Source organism: Vicia villosa, linkage group LG7 (assembly GCF_029867415.1).
Source record: "Vicia villosa cultivar HV-30 ecotype Madison, WI linkage group LG7, Vvil1.0, whole genome shotgun sequence".
Lineage (NCBI taxonomy): Eukaryota > Viridiplantae > Streptophyta > Magnoliopsida > Fabales > Fabaceae > Vicia > Vicia villosa.
In genome coordinates this window covers 104,573,777-104,595,962 of record NC_081186.1, presented here as the reverse complement: position 1 = coordinate 104,595,962, position 22,186 = coordinate 104,573,777, and the positions used below count along the sequence as shown (strand labels likewise).

Below are 22,186 nucleotides of genomic sequence, written 5' to 3'. Positions count from 1 at the left end.
AACTTCCGAAGTAGGGGTAGTTTTGGTTTTTCGCAGGAGGTGACCACCCATAGGGAGGTGGGTAAAGAAATTTTCTTGATTTAATTAAAGAAGATTTGATTTAATTGGATATGCTTTAAAGTAAGCTTTGGTTATGTTTTATTCAGTCCAGGATTTTGTTGAAACTGAAATTCAAAGATATTGATTGAACATATAATTAAATAAGGGTCATGCTAACGAGTGCCCCCGGGACACTGGTTAAGCATTTCAAATAAAGAAAATATCTTAGATTCAATGCATTCAATACACACAATATTCTTTAAAAAAGTTAATTATTTATATTTTCAATGCATTGAATACAAATATTTTTGGTAAAAACATATTTTTTTACTTTATTAAACAATCTTCAACTTACCATTTTAATCTCTTAACTAATGGCCTGAGGACACTCGTTAGCATTACCCATTAAATAAATATTTAATGAATATATTTGATTGGATTTTCTTTAATTACAAGATTTAGATTTGCACTTAATGAGAATATATTAAGGACAAAACTTAGGTACAATTCTTTAGGTGTGGTTCTTACTATTTTCCAATAAAAATATGACAAGTGTATAATTTTCATTTACACGTATGCAAATTTCTCCTATTTTCACTCAATAAATCATATTTGTAATATTTTCATTGGAAAAAAGTAAGAACCACACCTAAAGAATTGTACCTAAGTTTTGTCCATATATTAATCCCTTGTAAAGATGAGTTATAGTGTGTTTTAGTTGTGGAGGAGGTTTTGGTTTTGAATATTTTGCTAGAAAAGTTGGAAGTAATATTTATATCAAGTAAAGATTTTATTTGAAATGCAAAAAAAAATATATTACATGGAGAAATGTTAAGCAAAATGTGACTCGATTATGTGAGACATCTTGTCTCGTTTTGGGTAACTTTGCAAGCATGTCTTCTAATATAATTATTGCACATTTGGTGATTTGTTTCCTTTTACATACAATTAAAATTAGATTTCTTCTGGATTGTATTTGTGATTTTTGGATTAGGAATTTTATTTTTGACTCATTTGTTAAAGATTTATTTCTTTATGTGTACAATCTTGTGATTATTGGAGTTGCACTTTTTGGAATTAGGAAACTTTTACCATAATCGGTTTGCTCAAGATTATATTTGAAGAGTTGTGATTTTGTTCAAGATAAATCAATCAATCTTCTAAATCAATGTCATGGAGTTTCTTTTGCGCCTTTTAGTTTCAGCCACTTTGATGATAAGAAACCCTACAGGGTTTTTGTGCTAGATCGTTGTTGTTATTTAAGGAATCTTTCTCCTTTGTGAAGATTCAAAACATATGAGAAAATATGTATTCTACATGAGTATTTTAGTTGAGTCTTGTTTTTGTAGTTTTGTAGATTGTGAAACTTTATTCTCTATTATACATTAAAGCACAAATTATCTTATGGTATCTTTAATGTGCTTTAAGTATTTGTGTTTTGATGTTTCTGTCAATTCGATTATTGATTGATAGTCTTGTGTATTTGTATTTTGAATAATATTTTATTTGTGTGCTTGTACGCTTTTATCATTTGAATTTATGTATAATCGCTTCAGCTATTGTTACTAGTATGTTCCACTAAGAACCCTCCATATTTCAATAATGATATATGAAGTAAGCTCAAGAAAGCAATGTATGATCTGAAGTAAGTTCCTAGAGCATAGTATGATCGTCTAAGTAAATTTCTAATTGAAAACAAGTTAGATCGAGGACAGGTTGATAAAACTCTTTTTATCAAGAAAATCGAACATGACATTTTACTGATTCAAATATATGTCGATAATATTATATTTGGTGCTACTAATGAATCCTTGTGCAAATTTTTCCACAATAATGCATAATGGATATGAAATGTCTATGATGGGAGAGCTAAAATACTTTCTAGGAATTCAGATCTATCAAACAAAAGGAGAAACATTTATAAATCAAGCTAAATATTTTAAAGAGCTACTTAAAATATTTGATATGGAAAAGTCAAAATTACTAGCAACACCAATGTCAACATCATGCTCCCTAGACAAAGACGAAGACAAAACCAATTGATGAAAGAAAATATCGAGGTATTATTGGATCGTTGTTATATCAAACTGCTATTTATCCTGAAATTTGATAAACAAGCTCTACTCTTCCAATGCAAAGGTTTTTTGGTTACTCATAGGATCGACTAGATTTATCTTAGGACATGTGCTTTATTTTTTATTGATGTTCTTTGAAACTAAGAACACTTTGACAACATTCATACTTTTTGAATAATGTTTGTTTTGATCTAAGTTAATATTCAATGTAATCTTACGAAACTTGTTAAGAAAGTGCAATAAAGGCAATTAAAAGTAAATTGCAAGAAGTAGGTAAATTCTGGAAATGGTAAACTATAAACTGAATAAAAATTGTGTTTATATGTACATTTCTCACGAGACTCTTTTCTCAATAACACAGATACTTTGAGTTTATATGAGATTTTGTAAATATGAATGAACACCCGGATTCCTAACACTAAGACTCCTATATATACTAAATCGAAATAACTGTTTTTAACGGCTTTTCTCCAAGAACATGACACGTTTCGCTTGCCATGCCTTTATTGAACCCTGAATCTCCACGCGTCTTCTATTGAAATTGAATAAGGATAAAAATCAGTTATTCCTTATTCAAATTCGAGCCTCTTCATCGAATGCCATATTTGATTCGTCGGACATATAAAAAACTTAGAAAATATTTATAAGTCCTCATCCAACTTTTTCCTCTTGTATATTGATGAGTGCTAAATTGTTGTAAATTTTAGTGTGAATAATTAGCACTCATCGGCTTAATTCATTTGTTTACATCAATAAACCTCAACTTTAGTCAATATTTGGTATAGTTTACGTTATAGTGTATATATTGCATTATCGTGTAAATATCATTGAGTTTAATTGTTTTAATCTTATTTTTGTAGGTATTCAAGCATTGATATTTATTCATGGTTAGATAGAGCATTGAATAAACTTTCCAACGCTTCGAACCGGACGCAAATCAGAGTTACGGTTCTCAAGTTATGGCCGAAACAGTGCAGAATTTTCGCTGTTTCTGGTGTGTTCTGCCGGGTGAATTTTGGGTCTGCCGGGCGAGCCTGACTGAGAAAAAAATGTAAAAAGTTGTTGTGTTGAGCCTCCGGGCGAAGCCATTTTGCCGTCGGGCGAAGCGGTGCTGACAGAAACACGTTTTAAGGGCCAAAAACACAAGTTTTAGGTGATATTTTGGGTATTTTTGAACCCCAACTCATCAACCTTCCATTTTTGGTAGATTTAGCTTGGAAACAACATTTGGGACTTTCAAATGGATGATTCGGGAGTTGATTTCTCATCAATCGGCGATGATAAACCGTGAGATGTTTGGTTTTCTTCTTTTCTTTTCTTTGTATTTATCTTTTGTTGAGTTTGTATGTAAATTACTCTAAACACATGGATGTTTGTTACTCTTTCTACTAGTTGTATAAAGTTTGCTTTGCAAATCTTAATCGGTGTTTTTCTGATCTTTTTGCTTAATTGCTTCGGATTTATGCTGTAATAGAAATATGCTTCGTGAATCTTGATTAGGGGAATACCTGTTAGTTCTAGATTCTAGACATAGGGTTTGGGGTTAACATCCATATTGTAACACCCCATAATTTCAGTTTATTAATTTAATTTGGATTTAAATTAAATAATTGGAATTTAGTATTTTTATTTGGAATTATTTGGAAAATGATGAAATATTGGCATTGGGCCTAGAGTGGTGGTTAGCAGTAAGGGGGTGTTAACTAAGCAAGCCCATTATAATATTTATTTTATTTTTCATAAAATAAGGAATTTGGGGAAAAGAGGAAGCAGAAGCAGGAACTGAGTCTGAAGAAAGGAGAACACGTGAAAGTGAGAAGAGCCAAAGGGGAAGAGAACCTTCGAAGTTCGACTCTGAGGTAAGGGGGGATTCTTCGGGTTAGTATTCCTTATGTGATTGTGGGTAGTATGATTGATTAGGATTATTGTCTAGTTCAATCGTACGTGTCGGGTTTGGGAATTTTGTTAGGTTTTGATAATCTTGTATGAATTGACATGATCCTGTTGATACTTGTGATATATGATGTTAATACATGTCAATAACCTATTTGGAATGTGTAATTGTGTGAAAAACAATGTTAATTGTGTGCTATGTTCGTATGTACCTGAAATTGGGGTTATGGGATAGGGTAAAAGCTGTCAAAATAGTGATTTTTGCTGTGCAGGTACGTAGGAACCGGTTCCCATGTGGGACGAACCGGTTCCCCCTTGTAAAAACAGAGAAATATGGGTTCTGGGTAGCTGGGAACCGGTTCCCATGTAGGGACAACCCGGTTCCCCATAGTAAAAACCAGAGACGAGATTTTGAAGCTGCCAGGAACCGGTTCCCACGTAGGGACAACCCCGTTCCTGCAGCACTTTTCCTAAAAATGTTTTATCTTTGAAAACTCATAACTTTTGATCTGAGTATCCGATTTATGTGCCGTTTTGGGCGTTGCGAAGCTAATGAGATGCTTTATCTGATGAATTGATAAAATGGACAATAGTCAACTTTACTTTTTAAACTCGATTTAATTATTAATGAATTGAAAGATAGTATATGTATATGTGCTTATATATATGACTATTGATGCATGTTCTGTATTGGTGATGAGATTGTGATATTCATTGGGTGATGTTGGTTTATAACATGTCGTAAATGAATACATGTTTTGTGATTATGTTGTTGGGTTGTTTTGATAATTGGTTACATTGTGTGCAATGATGTTAGATGTAACGATGTATGAACGTGGTGATGATTGATGATTTATGAATGTTAATATACTGTTAATATTAACATGTGAACTGTGGTGAATGTATGTGTGATATGTTTGTATGAATGCTAAGAATATATACATGCTTATTGGTGATGATTTGGTGATGATAATGAGACGATGTGTTACATCGGATTGGTGATGTTGTAAGCATGTTATATGTTGCATTCATTGGCATACATTTTTGGTGATGGATCCCGGTGATGAAAGTGGATCAAAATGGTGAGCATGATTCCCAGTGTGTGGAATCGGTGCTGGATAAAATGGTGAGCATGATTCCCAGTGTGTGGAATCGGTGCTGGATAAAATGGTGAGCATGATTCCCAGTGTGTGGAATCGGTGCTGGATATTTTGGTGAGCATGATTCCCAGTGTGTGGAATCGGTGCTGGATATTTGGTGAGCATGATTCCCTGTGTGTGGAATCGGTGCTGGTTAAACTGTATCTCAGTGATGAGGATATCAGTTGGATGGGTATATCCCATGTATGGTACCACATGCATAGTGTCAGTTTAATCATATGCATTGGTTATAACATGATTGGATGGAATTCAGTGTTATGCCTTGGTGTGTTTATATGATTGATGTATTAAGAATATGTTGTTAATATAACTTGATCATTGGTATAATTGATGAGTTGTGGGCCGATGGCCAATATTGTTGGATTGATGTTTACTTGTTGTAATAATTCTGATTATATGTATGATTGAGTGGATGATAATTACTATGAGATTTTATTGCTTATGATTGCATAATGCTTATTAATTCGAATGAAACTCACCCTTACTTTGATGATTTCAGATTAAGGATGTAGCGGCGTCTTGATTGGGTGAAGATAGCTTATAGGCTAGCCCTTAGTTCGTGTCGAGTCATGCTCTGATTGTAACACTGGGGAACGCTAGTTTAGAGACGAATTATTATGTCGGTCTTTGTTGTTTATAATTGTATTAGAGAACTTGCATGAATGATGATGATTATGCAATGTTATGAATTATAATCCGCTGTGTTGAACATGAATTGTATTTATGTTAAATGGTTCCTCGTGTGGCATGACAAATGACTATAGTATTTTATGTTAAAGAAGTTGTGACATCCTTGTATTTCATGTTTACTCTGAATTTTTATTATATTTTCCGTGGGGGTTTTAGGAGGGTGTTACAATAGTGGTATCAGAGCATAGTCGGTCGTTGTGACTAGAGTCTTGTTGTTAATTTCCTTTCGGTACGCGACATGTGTGTGAAACACTGTTGGTACTCAGTGTGTTCTAACTGTTTGTCTGCAGAAGTGGGATTGAAACTAGTGGGGGAGAAGCTATGCTTCTCGGATATGTCTCAGATGCAAGATGATAGAGTGATGCGCAGAGCAGCAGTACAAGAGTGTAGAGTTATTGTTTCCTGAAGTAAAGGTGACATGGGCTGAAGAATGTGGTTGTTATTTCAGTTGGATGTGTCTCGGAATAGATGATGGTTATTTCTGGAAAATGGAATTTCGAAGTTGTGATGCTTCAAGTGCTACTGATGGACTGTGATGTTGTTGTGTGAGTAGCCTTATGTGAAAGGTCGCTGTTGAAGCAGTGATTAAAGGAAGTATTGTCGTAGACCTTGTCGTAGGATTACTAGTAAGTAATTGAGATGATGGTAGAGGTTATCGATGTTGTTGAAAACTCTTTAAAGAGCGAGTAATGTGAAGAGACGATTACGATCTCAAGGATAAGAAGGTTGATGATGGCGTACATGAATTTGGTTTCAGGATGTTGCAGAAATCGAGCTTCAACGATGAAATGTGTTGTTTAAGTTATAAGAAGTTTGGAAGCAAAGAGATGTGATAAGATGATGTTAATAATGAGATTAATTTGAAAAGGATGAGTTTTGGAGCAGAATTTCCGTAAGCAAATCGCAGGAAGATTGCTGAATCGTTATGAAACTTCGAAAATTCATAACTGGAGTTCTGGACATCCGATTTGAGTTCCGTTTGAAGCGTCGGAAAGCTAACGAGATGAACTTTGTTATAAAAATAGTTGCAGTAGCTGTAACATATTTAATTGTGTTGGGATGATGTTAGAAAGAGGTGAAGCTACGGTTACACATGTCCTTAGAACTAGACTTGTTCGTTGGTACCGCACGAGACTACGGCGTCAGAGTTGAGCGGATTGAAAGAATAATGAGAAGGCTTGTTGTGAAGCAATTTTAGAAATAGGTGTTCCAATTGAGGAGTTCTGGAGATATCCTATAGAGTGTCGCAGCATGGCGTCGGTGTTGCATTTTTGGATAACAATTAGAAAAGTCATGTCTTGAGCTCTGAGTGTCGGATTAATGTACGGTTTGAACCCATGAAGAGGTGAGATTATGTTATAACTTGTGGAAGAGTTATAAATACAGTAGAGTGGTCCTATGAGGAGATATTATGATGTTGGATAAAGAGGCTAGACTAGTGTTGAAATAGGAATGCTTATTACCGCGATTGTTCGGAACGAAGTCGAGTAGAATATGTCCTTAATAAATAAGATGATAAAGATGATTTAAATATTGATGGATTTGAGTGATGAAGGAATCATTAGAAAAAGTGAAATAGACTTTGGAACCATTTGTGGTATATTGTGATGCGTCGTTGATGGGTTTGGATGGTGTATTGATGTAAAACCAGTAAGTAGTAACTTATGCGTCGGGACGATTGAAAGCGCAGGAAAGTAATTATCTGACTCATGATTTAGAATTGGCAGCCATGGTTTTGTTTTGATGTTGCAGTGACATTATTTGTATGGTACAAGGTTGCCTCTAAAAATGTCGATGCTGATGGTGAAAGAGTTGGATTTAATTGAACAATTCACAGAATTAAGTTTGGTATGTGAAGGTGCTCCTACTAATGTTGGATTGGGGATGCTGAGACTGACTAATGGTATTCTAGACGAGATTAGAGAAAGTCAGAAAGCTGATGTTGAGTTGATCGATAAGTCGACTTTGGATTACCAAGGTAAAGATGACGGACTCAGAATTGACGAGGATGGTATAATGAGGTTGGTGGTCGCTGTTGTGTTCCGCGTGTTACCGAGTTGAGAAGGAATATTCTAGAAGAAGGACACCATAGAGAATTATTAGACTATGACGACGTTAATGAGTTTGGGTGCAAACTCGGAAAAGACGCTATTATGTAGTAACAACGGTCTATGCTTAAATATGATTGTCGGCTATCTATTGACAAATTGAGGACTTGATCACCCTTAATCTCTTGTTGATAATAGGCGGAATTGTAAAGATAGTATAAGATTGCTTGTTACCTTAATGGTATAAGATGTGATGAATGCTGAGATGTGAGAATGACCACTCACCATATTGTGGGAACTTATGAGGAAGTGAATATGAAGGAGTGCAAAGTATTGGACGGTGACTTAAGACGAGTAGTCGTAGTCGTACAGCGAAAGTATGATGTAGAGTGGTGTTATGAGTGCTACTCGTGAGCAGTGAGAATTAATATGTCGGGGTTCTACATGGAGAATGTATGTTGATCTATAGGTTGGATTTGGAATCTCGTAGACATAAGGATGTCGTGCCAAAGGATTAGAACTCTTTTGAATAATTGCCGAGACGATGAATATGTTGTTATGGTTGTACGTAGTTAACGAGTAGGTATTCGGAGAAGTTAAGAAGAAGAATTGATATTACATGATGCTATAATAATCTTGTAATGTTGTAAGGTATTGTGTGGATTTCTAATTGTAATGAAAGATTATACTCTACGAAGGACGAAGTTGATTTCATTCTTAGTGGAGAGTGGGACTCAGTTGAGCTATCTTGTAAGCAATGGTATATCGAGGATGATGAGCTATGTAATTATAACTACTGATGTGCACTCATTTCCATAGTTGGAATGTTTAATAGATGAAGTAAATCAGGAATTTGTTTTTGAGTGCGAGCAAGTATTGACGAGTGGTAAGTTAGAACCATGGATGGCAAAGAATGATTCTTGAACGAATGAGTAAAGAGGGCCAGATTTGGGTATAACCTAGAAGTCTAATTGATAATGATGGTTGCAATGACAGAATGTAGCGTGTTGAGTAATTCTGGTGCGACCTAAGAGGAGCCAGACAATTGGAATTCAATGGTATAGAAATATGAGTATTGGATTCTTGAAGGAAGCAGTTGGTAAAGAATGTAAGTATTACTTATCGCTCAATTGGAAGAGTGTGCCTAAGGTTAGTACATGGGTAAATGGAATCCATTACTACAGTGTTGATCAGTTATGATCATACCATGGATTGTGTAATTGTATTATTCAGTTATTGAGCGTATTGTATGGATCGTACCTCGAAGTTTCATTGTTGTTTACCGTTGGAGTTATAGCAAGTGGTACACCTGGGGATGGTCAAATGCAATGTAAGAACTGAATTGAATGCATGAGACATGCTTATGTTGGTTATGTCAGATGAACTTGGAGGTTCGACTAAGAAAGTGTTAATTGAGAATAGGAGAGTCAGATGGAGGACTTCTATTTGGGACTATTCACTGGAAGTATGTTTTCGAGGACGAAAACTCTTTTAGTGGGGGAGAGTTGTAACACCCCATAATTTCAGTTTATTAATTTAATTTGGATTTAAATTAAATAATTGGAATTTAGTATTTTTATTTGGAATTATTTGGAAAATGATGAAATATTGGCATTGGGCCTAGAGTGGTGGTTAGCAGTAAGGGGGTGTTAACTAAGCAAGCCCATTATAATATTTATTTTATTTTTCATAAAATAAGGAATTTGGGGAAAAGAGGAAGCAGAAGCAGGAACTGAGTCTGAAGAAAGGAGAACACGTGAAAGTGAGAAGAGCCAAAGGGGAAGAGAACCTTCGAAGTTCGACTCTGAGGTAAGGGGGGATTCTTCGGGTTAGTATTCCTTATGTGATTGTGGGTAGTATGATTGATTAGGATTATTGTCTAGTTCAATCGTACGTGTCGGGTTTGGGAATTTTGTTAGGTTTTGATAATCTTGTATGAATTGACATGATCCTGTTGATACTTGTGATATATGATGTTAATACATGTCAATAACCTATTTGGAATGTGTAATTGTGTGAAAAACAATGTTAATTGTGTGCTATGTTCGTATGTACCTGAAATTGGGGTTATGGGATAGGGTAAAAGCTGTCAAAATAGTGATTTTTGCTGTGCAGGTACGTAGGAACCGGTTCCCATGTGGGACGAACCGGTTCCCCCTTGTAAAAACAGAGAAATATGGGTTCTGGGTAGCTGGGAACCGGTTCCCATGTAGGGACAACCCGGTTCCCCATAGTAAAAACCAGAGACGAGATTTTGAAGCTGCCAGGAACCGGTTCCCACGTAGGGACAACCCCGTTCCTGCAGCACTTTTCCTAAAAATGTTTTATCTTTGAAAACTCATAACTTTTGATCTGAGTATCCGATTTATGTGCCGTTTTGGGCGTTGCGAAGCTAATGAGATGCTTTATCTGATGAATTGATAAAATGGACAATAGTCAACTTTACTTTTTAAACTCGATTTAATTATTAATGAATTGAAAGATAGTATATGTATATGTGCTTATATATATGACTATTGATGCATGTTCTGTATTGGTGATGAGATTGTGATATTCATTGGGTGATGTTGGTTTATAACATGTCGTAAATGAATACATGTTTTGTGATTATGTTGTTGGGTTGTTTTGATAATTGGTTACATTGTGTGCAATGATGTTAGATGTAACGATGTATGAACGTGGTGATGATTGATGATTTATGAATGTTAATATACTGTTAATATTAACATGTGAACTGTGGTGAATGTATGTGTGATATGTTTGTATGAATGCTAAGAATATATACATGCTTATTGGTGATGATTTGGTGATGATAATGAGACGATGTGTTACATCGGATTGGTGATGTTGTAAGCATGTTATATGTTGCATTCATTGGCATACATTTTTGGTGATGGATCCCGGTGATGAAAGTGGATCAAAATGGTGAGCATGATTCCCAGTGTGTGGAATCGGTGCTGGATAAAATGGTGAGCATGATTCCCAGTGTGTGGAATCGGTGCTGGATAAAATGGTGAGCATGATTCCCAGTGTGTGGAATCGGTGCTGGATATTTTGGTGAGCATGATTCCCAGTGTGTGGAATCGGTGCTGGATATTTGGTGAGCATGATTCCCTGTGTGTGGAATCGGTGCTGGTTAAACTGTATCTCAGTGATGAGGATATCAGTTGGATGGGTATATCCCATGTATGGTACCACATGCATAGTGTCAGTTTAATCATATGCATTGGTTATAACATGATTGGATGGAATTCAGTGTTATGCCTTGGTGTGTTTATATGATTGATGTATTAAGAATATGTTGTTAATATAACTTGATCATTGGTATAATTGATGAGTTGTGGGCCGATGGCCAATATTGTTGGATTGATGTTTACTTGTTGTAATAATTCTGATTATATGTATGATTGAGTGGATGATAATTACTATGAGATTTTATTGCTTATGATTGCATAATGCTTATTAATTCGAATGAAACTCACCCTTACTTTGATGATTTCAGATTAAGGATGTAGCGGCGTCTTGATTGGGTGAAGATAGCTTATAGGCTAGCCCTTAGTTCGTGTCGAGTCATGCTCTGATTGTAACACTGGGGAACGCTAGTTTAGAGACGAATTATTATGTCGGTCTTTGTTGTTTATAATTGTATTAGAGAACTTGCATGAATGATGATGATTATGCAATGTTATGAATTATAATCCGCTGTGTTGAACATGAATTGTATTTATGTTAAATGGTTCCTCGTGTGGCATGACAAATGACTATAGTATTTTATGTTAAAGAAGTTGTGACATCCTTGTATTTCATGTTTACTCTGAATTTTTATTATATTTTCCGTGGGGGTTTTAGGAGGGTGTTACACATATAATATCGGAGTTTAATGCTTCTGTGTTGTTCGATTGGTTGAGATATCGTCGAAAGAGCAATATAGTTGAACTCTCGTCGGTGTTGCAGAAATGGATGTGAGAGGTATGTGGTGATTCTGATGAGTATTGTAGATTGAGTTCAACGGAGTGATAAATCTAAATTTGTGAGGATTAGTTTAGATTCAAACCAGATAAGTTATTCTCTATCAAGAATGTATTTATTTTATGTTCATATGTTATATTTTCCATTTTTACTTAAAACCCATTTAATCTAAACTCATAACTGCGGAAACTGTTGAACGGCAGTTTGATATCACTAATCTCTGTGGACACGATAAATTCTCGGATAAATATTTCTAAAACTTGTTCGTTTGTGAATTACTTTAGTTCCCACCTTTTTGTGAGGTAGTTTTCCATTGTTCATATATGCTGGAGACCATAATTCTTGTTCTAACTGGATTTTGTTATGCTTAATCTTTTGTTTGTGTTGACTATTTAAATGCAAGAAAGTGATCAAGGCATTTTTGTTCCATTTTGAGCACAACTACCTTGGCCAAATAATCAATTCACCTTGTGAGTGTGTGATCATTAGTATCCCTTTTGAGCCTTTTTGTCAATGTCCATGTTTTTTTGCTAAATGCTTGTCTATGAGTGTTTGGTTCTCACTTTTTGTATGGACATTGATTCTTTGTTTTCTTGAACCCTCAACCATGATTTTTGGTTTGAATTTTTGCCTTGCCTTAGAAAGTAGGGAGGTCTCCCTCACTTCAAATCACACCATTTTCCATCAATTTCATATTTCTTTTGAATTTACCTTTCTTCCTCTTAATGAAAATGTTTTTATTTCACTTCTGACTGCCTAAGTGCTTTTGAGTGAAGCTTTATTTATGAGGAAGATATTTTTGTAAGTGTTCGTGCTAGTCGTTTTTATTCTTAAGGGTATGATACCTTTAAGAGACTGAGTTTTGGTTCTAGAGATCAACAATAAATATGTGTTATTGATTTATTAAGCTTTTCCAGAAAAATTTTGATTTGTTTAAAAAGATCAACAGTAAATCTTTGTTTGGTTCGATAGCATAGCCTAGGGTAAAAGTTGTCTTTAGGTTGGGGATAAACTTGTTAAAATATCAAGATCATTGTAATAAGGTTTGTGGGTATAACCTATTAAAAGTTCAAAGTATATAGTGAACTCTCAAGAAAACCTCTTGGGAATAAGATTATGTCAATGTTTGGCCAAACCTATATAAATCTCTTGTGCAATCTCTCTAACTCTATACCTTTACTTTCTACAATTTACTTTTTTATCTTTTACTTTCGCTGCGATTACTCATTTGAACTTTACTAATACGATCTTAATTGAGAAAGGTTTAAATTAATCACAAATTTTAAATACCACAATTCACCCATATTTTACTTGAGATCACTTATTCAACAAGGGGATTAACCCCTAGCAAAAACATGTCAAATCACTCTGCTGCGCCAACTTAGTGGCCTAGAAAAAAGCCTACTTTTATTATAGGTTTTACGAGGGGTTAGACCCCAACATATTTGTGAGGTTTTAAACCCTTAACACAAAAGTTGCAATGACGTGTTTTGCAAGATGATCTCACACGTCACCTAATTGTGCATTGTGAGGTGGATTTTGGCTTTGTGAGTGATTAAAACCCAAGAAAAAAATTTTCTAGGCAGTTACTGGTCTAGGTAGAGAACTATGGTGGGGTGGTAACGCCTCGCAACGTGGAAATTTTGACGTTGATACCCTAATTTTGTCAAACCTTACATTCAAAACACAACACGACTAGCGCCCCCGTACTCACAATAGACAACATCTTTGTCTCCTCCTTTATCATTATCGTTGATCATTGACCGCAATAATGTTACAGTTGTTAGTTTTATCAGACTTCACAATAGATCAGTGTTTTAAATACCGGACCGGACCGGTCGAACCGGAAACTGGCCAGGTAACCGGTCTGGTTCAATAGTCGGATCGGATATGCCATCAAATCGGTGGGAACCGGTGAAAACCGGAAAACCGGCGGTTTAATTACTATTTTTTTGTTTTTTTTTAAACTTTTTTTTTAACTTTTTTTTTAACATTTCTTTTAAAAAACAAATTTTAACTTTTTTTTTAATATATTTAGTAGTGTGTTACTTAAATAGCATTCTCACATAGTTTTTTTTGTTAGTGACAAATTAAAAACTTTATTGTCTATTTGTTTTCTTTGCTAATAAATTTTCTTAAATAGCATAAATATATTGAATTTTATTTGATTTTCTTTTTAGGAGATCCTATTTTGAATTAAATTTGGTACACATTGTAGTTATTTTGTTATAAACTATTCAATTAGATTATGTTGTAATTAGACTTTGTTTGCAATTAGACTTTGTAATTTTTTACTATTTTGTTATGTGTGATACCTTTGTTTAAAATTTGAATTTAAGTTATGAAATTGTGAATTTATGATATGATATTTTTAAAAAATTTAAAAGCTAGTTATATTTTTTTAGAGACTGAATCATCCGGTTCGACCAGTTTTATACCTATATAATGACAGGTCTATTCAACCGAGTTATCCGATTTAATTCGGTTTGGTCGTGCGGTTCGACCAGTAACCCAGTAGTTCGATCGATAAACCAGTGACCTAGTATCCTCACCGGTTCGATGACCGGTCCGGTTTTTAAAACACTGCAATAGATTGTCGACTGCCTAACACAACTCTCACTTTATATTAAAATATTAAATGTTGGATATTCCACTCAATACAATTTACCATACTAAGGTGTTTACTACTATTATAACAAACAACAGAAATAACAATTTCAGTTTTATATATGTTAGTTTATAAAATAATTTGGTAAAAAATACAAATAATAAAAATGTTATTATATGTTAAAATTTAATTTTCTAATTTCTAAATTAGGTGTTTTAATAACTACTTAAAAAAAATTCTAGAAATTCGGCCCCATATATTGACTTTATGGATCCATCCTTGAGTGTGTGCGGCAAATTAATATTGTAAGCTGCTCAGTTTATTTACTCTTAAAATAGAGAGAAGGGGAAATCAAATTAACAAAGAACTAAACTATTTTTTTAATTACAAAATAGTAGAATTAAACTATTTTAATAATTAATTATTTATTTGTGATCGGTACATTGTTTAATGATTCAAATTTAAAACTATAAAAAAATCCTATTATTTGGGATTAAGTTAGGATTAAGTCATAGGTTGTAAATCAGAAACCCTAATAAATGGTACGATAATATATAATTTTAATAATTAATTATTTATTTGTCATTGCTTGCCACAAGATAGAAGAATGTGAAGACTGAATATAAAATTCAAACTATAAAAAATCCTATTATTTAGGATTAAGTTAGGATTAATTCAGAAACCCTAATAACTCGTGTTGTAATAAATAAGATGCACCATAACTTCTCAGTATACAATTATTCTGAATCAGAAATCATAATAACTCCGCAATGTCCCATAAACCTTCACCCTCCAAGTTATCACAAGACACTGTTGATGGAACCTCCAAACTCTTGGGAGTTATCTTTTTTTTATTTTTGTTAGCTTTTGGCTGGGTAGTATGTTTTTTTATCTCTATCGCTTTGGAAGGCTATTCAGAAATGGAGTTCATCATAGCTGATGCCTCAATCACTGAGTTTAATTTCACAAGCGACAACACTTTATACTATAATTTTAAGCTTAATATTTCTGTGAGAAATCCGAACTTCGACAACGAGTATATGCGCACGGTCCAGGCAATTTCTTTTTATAAGGGTAATAAATTTGCTGCAGTGGATATGGTAGACCATAAATTATATGGCAGGACTACCAATTTGCTTAGGCCTGTCGTGTTTTACGGGAACAATTTGATCAAACTCAATGCTCAAAAATTTATTGAGTATGAAAATGAGATACAATTGAGAAATATTAATTTAGATGTGAAATTAGATATACAATACGGTGAACCTATTTATTGTTTAGGTTTGAGAGTTCCTTTGATATCCAATAAAAAGTTAGAATCTACTTTCAATGTTACCAAATGCTCCCGTGAATACCAGGGATGGGGTTAGGAATTGAGTTAGTTTATTTGGTTCTAAATATTTTATTTTTAGGTCATTTAATTTAAAATTAGTATTTAGGTTATTTTGATGTAAGTTTTGTTTTTTGTTTTTTGTTTTCAGGGACGTGTTTTTTATTTTCTTTTTTATTAATCTAATTTATATTTCATTATCTTGAAATGTGTTGAAAATCATCCTATGCCCATGCCATATTATATTCATTTAATCATATCGATTGATTGTTTAATATAATAATCCGGAAACATTTTTGAGTTTTATAAATATTTGGTATTAAAAAATTTAAAAATATTTTAAATGATGCATTCTTAATACATGAACCTAAAATATTTTTAGCAAAATGAAATTCTATAGAAGAAGACCGTTGTAAATTTTTTTTCTATTAAGTGGGATAATTGTAAGATTAATTTAGACTAAATATTATAGGTCTAAATTTGTGATCATTATAGAATATTGTGTTATTCTTATTTATATGATCATTGGTAATATTATAAAATTATTATTTTAAACAATTTTTAATGCAATCGAAAAACATGTCAGTAGTATAATTTGTTTTGATGATGATTTGGAATCAACAAAAACCTTGCAGAATTCTGTTTAACTCCAACAATTGAAGCTGACCTGAAACAAAAAGTTCAAAATTTTTACTTCTAAATGAGCATTGTAACATATATTATACTATGTCCTTACTGTATATAAGGAACGATTTGTTTTATTTTTTTGGTTTAATTAAAATTTGTTTCATTCATGTATCATAACTAATATTCGTTATTTTTAAGTCTAATAATATATATTATTCAACTTACTTTTGATAAACAACATTGATGGTTGTTCACCATAAAGCTTACAATTTGATTCACTACTAGAAAATTCGATTTTAGTGACCGAATTAGAGACTAAAAAAAGCATAAAAATTAGTCACTAAAACATTTAGAGACCGATTTAGCGACCATTACTTTTCGGTTGAAAAAGTGCTAGTCGCTAAGCTTTTGCAACGAATTTAGTGACCGAAATTTAGAGGCAAATTTGTGACCGATTTTAGAGACCAGTTTTAGTGTTCTTTTTCATAAAATAAAATTAAAAATTGTGATACCTAGGAATCAAACTTATGACCTCCGTGTATTTTAATAACAACTTGTCACTACACCACTTAACAACTATTGTTATATTTTATATTTAAACATATATACATATAGTTTTTTATAAATATATTATATGTTAAAACAATAAAAAATATGAAAATTTTAGTAAAGATTTAAAATTTGAAAGAGAATTAAAATCTTTAAAAATATGGAAAGGAAATAGTAAAATAATAAAGAGGATTAAAAATAGAAAAAGAAAACAAAAAATATTAGTGACTGAAAGTTCGGTCTCTAATTTATATATAAAAATTAAATTGTATATAAAAATATTTTTCGTGACCGATTTAGTGACCACTTAAAATTGGCTCATGAATATTAAATTTTGGTGGCTAATTCGGTCACTAAAGTGACCAAAATTTCGGTCACAAAATATTGGTCTCTAAATCAGTGGCTGATTTATTTTAGTGACCGATTTAGTGACATCTTAAAATTTTCTCATGAATATAAAGTTTTGGTGGCTAATTCGTTCACTATAGTGACCACAATTTTTCAGTCACTAAATCGGTCACAAAAAGCGAATTTTTTAGTAGTGAATTTTTTTCTTAAGCAAGATATATTATAACGAGAATTAAGGGTTCTCAAAACCTATTACACAAGACATCGAGTTTAACTCGACAAAAAGAAATTCCAAACCAATTGACACTACGAGAGAAAAAACAACGGATCTTTATAAAACTCGTAAAAGTTGCAATTGGGTTGAGTAATCTCCCTTATGAAAGACCACCTCCATACCATTGTCTTTATGTTCCAAATCGTATTTAGAACATTCCACGGATCTTTCTGAAAAAGAATATCATTCCTAACTAGCCATATGCTCCAAGTTGTAGCCAACCAAATGCAACTTAGTCTACCCTCCTTCATTTTCACGTTTTTGTAAAGTTTGTAACAAAACATGAAACTCCCTGTATGGTCCTCCTCTATTATATCCGACATACTAATATAGTCCGCTATATCCCGCCAAATTAACTTAACAATAGAACACTTGAAAAAGATGTGTTCCATTGTTTCAAGAGCAGAACCACCAAAAACACAATTATAAGAATCATTCAGAAAAATAATACCTCTAATATTCAAGAGATCCTTAGTCGGAACTCGGAAGTCTATTGATAAGAAGTCTCCACCCAAAAACTTTGATCTTAAAAGGAACATCCTTTTTCCACACAAGGGTTAAAGCATCATCATACTTATTGAGAGGACCAAATGATCTATAAAAATCGGCATATAAATTATAACAAGAAATTACCAAGTGTCACTCTTTCCGATTTTCCATGTGACCAAATCCTGCCCAACTAAACTGCAACTTGCTGAACCAATAGCAGCCTGCAAATTCAGAAATTCGGGAAACAGTCCAGCATTGTGCACGGTTGCAATCGGAATGCCGAGATACCCCCAACACCATTTTTCCTCCCTCCATCCCCCATTCCTGCCACCGAAATATTCTTCAAAAGAGAAGCCAAAAAAAGCGAAGGAAAAACGTCCTTCAGAGACAATTCATGTAACCACTTAGAATGCCAAAAAGAGGTGGTGTATCCTCTACCAGTTTTGAAATTATAGTTATTGACAATGGCATCCTTAAAAGAGTTCTTCCCAAGAGATAAAATATCCTTCCACCAAGAAGATTTGGAAGAAGAAACACTATTAAGATCTTCGTCGTTGATCACTTGCATAAAAATATCTTTGTACCGAGCATGTAACAAGTTGTACCAAATAGAGTCCGATCCTTGAAGAATCCTCTATCTCCACTTGTTAAGAATGTAACTCGACTTCGACACCTGCAGAACATAGTACATACGACTTATAGGGTCATTACAATACCTTTGTCACACAAGGCCTGATCTAGCATACAGTATGGGTATGGTGAGTAGATTCATGCAGAAGCCAAAGGTATCACATCTAGCAGTGAAGAAGAGGATACTAAGGTATCTGAAAGGAACTCTCAACTATGGCATTTTGTCTCCTGCAACTAATAAGAGAAAAGAATGTAAGTTAGTGGGTTACAACGACTCAAGTTGGTGTAGTGATGCTAAGGATCGAAAATCCACAGTTGTGTTCAAGATGTATAGGGCAGGCAACAAAAGATTTGGAAATATTTATCCGGGAATTATCGTGTCCACAGAGATGGTTGTAGAATGTCATTCAACGGTTTCGAGCTTTGGTTTGAATGGGTTGAAATATGAAAATGAAAAAGTAAATATGAACACAAAAGAATTCATTCTTTGGAAAGAAAAGACTTATCAAGCTTTGCATATAATCTACTTCTCACAAACTTAAACTCATCGACCAGTTATACTCAACCTACAATACTCGTCAATGTCACCCGACATCGCTCACACCCTAAGTCATTTCTAACCCAAATTAGAGAGAACTACTATATCATCTCGGAGACAATCTCTCAACCAACCTCAACAACACAGCAGACATCCATATCAATCGTATCGACGATCTCTCAACCGACACAACTAACACGAAACCATTAAGCTTCGACACCCATATAGATTGTCAGCTCTAAATATATCTCTAGAGTTCAGAAACTAACAGATAATCATCTTAGATAAGTGTTGCACCCCAAAATTTGCCCTCTTTATTGGAGCTATAAGTTAATAATGACGTTTATTTCGTCATTCAAAAATCAAAGAAAAATAATAAAGAGTTTCTTATATGTGGTGCACGCAATCGTTAATGCACTGAGATTCATTGGATTTCATGTCAAGGTGTTCTTATGTGCTTCAATTGCTATCTTCTTCAAGGATTCCTTAAGGCATTATTGTCATGTTGGATTGGAGTCGAATGCGAATTATGGCATAAAGAAGTGAAGTGGCGATCAAGGCTTTTGTTTGTCGCTTTTAAAGCAAGTGAGTTGGTTCATTGATTGAGATAGGATTTCGGTGAAGTGAAGTTCATTCAAGTGATGTTTGGGTTCATTATAATTCAAAAATCCAATCGAGGTTCTTTAAATTATGTTGGGATGGAAGATTGATTCATTTTGGTTTATTTGAAGTGCAATCTACAAATAAAAATCATCATAATGTTCGTTCAACTGTTCATCAATTCACGCTTCAATCATTATGCATATCATTTGGTAATGAGGATCAATATTGCAAGTTGGCAAAAGGAATTTAAAGGTAAAATTGGAGGATTGTTCAAATAAGAGGATTGTTAAACTTGAATACGAAAGTGTTGCATTCAATGGTTCAAATTCCAATTCATCATACAATGTAAATCCATTACAAAATTACAATAAAAATTCCAGCTGCACTTAGCAAATAAACCAACAGCTTGCGGCTTCCACATTCAAGATCACGCCTGCAAAGCAATTGAACAAGCTTGCCGATGTCCCAATCAAAGCGATATCCACATGCAATACAAATAAAAACCGGTACAGAAATGAAGCTAAAAACCGATACAGCCCTGCATAAACAAATTTGAGCCCAAACTGAAAAGAAGCCAATTCAAAGAGAAACCAGCTGCATACAGCAAAAACAAGAGAAAATAAACCGAACCCAAAACCGGTTCGAACCGAACAAAGCTTCAGCAGAATAATTGAACAAGAAAATCAGCAACAGAAAGTATATAGGAGAAGATCATAACAGAAAAGTTCACGAAAAAAGATCAACCACATAACAGAATTCCAAAGAAAAATGTAACAAAAAAAACTTTCTCAATCAAGACTTCAATTCTCTCTCTCTTGATTCAACCGGGATAACAGAAAAGAAGAAGAGATTATCAAGAAAAAAAACGTAACAAACTTCTGAAGGAGGAGGGAACAAATGGATTCACAAAGCTTCATCCTCTCTTCATCAACCTCGGCTTCTTCTATCTTCATAACCTTCAATCTTCACCTTCATAATTTCTTCATCTGCAATCATCGAATCTTCACCTTCATAATTTCTTCATCTGCAATCATCGAATCTTCACCTTCCTCAGAGCATAATCATCACCTTCGTGTCAGCTTTCAATCTTCAAAAAGTCACAGAAAATTGCAACAGAATCCATAAAAAAAAGAAGGAGAAATTGAAGAGAATTGAGAAGAAATCTCTAACAAACCAATAACAGAACCTGTAACAAACTCTTCAGAAATCTCCACAATTTCCAGAACTCTCTCTGAACCGTGCTCACTTTTCTTCAATAATCTTCGTCTTCAATTCACAAAAGGATCCTTCACACTTGAACTCACAAAAAAAAACTTTCCGAGCTTCGCCATCGTAACTTCATCATCGACAGCAACACGAAGCAGCATCATCATTTTCGCAACTTCAACCTTCAATAATCATCATCTTCATTAGCTTCAGTGGAACGAGGTCGATAAAAAAGAAACGCATCAAAATCCAATAATCATCATCGTCTTCGCGACTCAATCTTCCACAACGTCATCATCATCGATTCATCATTAGAGACGCATCATCTTCATTCTTCAATCGATATCATCATCGTCAACCTCACGCATCAACGCTACTCACCTTCAACTGCAACAACAACAACAAACCAGGAGAAGTACGCAGCTGAATGAGATTCAAGTAGAAGGAAGAATAATCGATCTGAAATGAGGGATACGCGTCATTACCTGAGGATTAAAGGTTCCTCTGATCTTCTTGTCATCACGGTTCAAGAGTCGTCGGAGCACTCTGGCAGGTTTCGTCGGAGATAGGGAGGAGAAGTATGAGGTGTTGAGGAGGAGATGTCGTTTTGCTCTTGTTATTTGCAATGGTGCTTGAAAGACGGCGACAGAGAAGCTCGTCGAAGTAGTACACCGGCGCCATTCGCGTATTGTGGGGAGGGAGACCTACTCTCAAATGTACGTGAATGTTCTTTAACCTAATTCCTCTTTCACTTATTCTCAATTAGCATCAGTATTAATTAGGACTAATTAGAATTTGTTGAGTTTAACTAGTAATTAGGATTTAATTGAATCAAAATAATCATTGTGGATCACAATCTGCTTGGGCCTCCCACAAGAATTGCAATGCTGCACCTCCCTCAAGTCCATGTACCACGTTTTTTTTGACATAGGAGAATTACCGAACATAAACAATCCACCTTGGGCTGATTCTGGCTGGGCCTGCGCCCCTTACTGCTCTCAGCACCATCAATTTCTGACTTTCACCCCCTGTCCACCTAGTTTTCTACATTGGATTTGTTTTTTTTATTAGTTTGTTTCAAGTTTTTTTTTAGTGTAACAAAATATAAAA

The 22,186-nt window shown here is 34.2% G+C and overlaps 1 protein-coding gene and 1 long non-coding RNA gene across 2 annotated transcripts; one reads left to right on the top strand and one right to left on the bottom strand.

Moving 5' to 3' along the window:
• The first annotated feature begins 15,402 nt into the window (after positions 1-15,402).
• Positions 15,403-15,852, top strand: LOC131619903 (NDR1/HIN1-like protein 10). The gene has a single exon (XM_058890942.1). It carries the CDS (start codon positions 15,403-15,405, stop codon positions 15,850-15,852), a length of 450 nt encoding a protein of 149 aa, XP_058746925.1.
• Positions 15,853-20,177: 4,325 nt separating this feature from the next.
• Positions 20,178-21,825, bottom strand: LOC131618146 (uncharacterized). Its single transcript, XR_009288750.1, has 2 exons — positions 21,562-21,825; positions 20,178-21,463 (listed from the first exon to the last, which is right to left on the bottom strand). It is a non-coding gene; the product is annotated as an uncharacterized LOC131618146 (long non-coding RNA).
• Between the last annotated feature and the right edge of the window lie 361 nt (positions 21,826-22,186).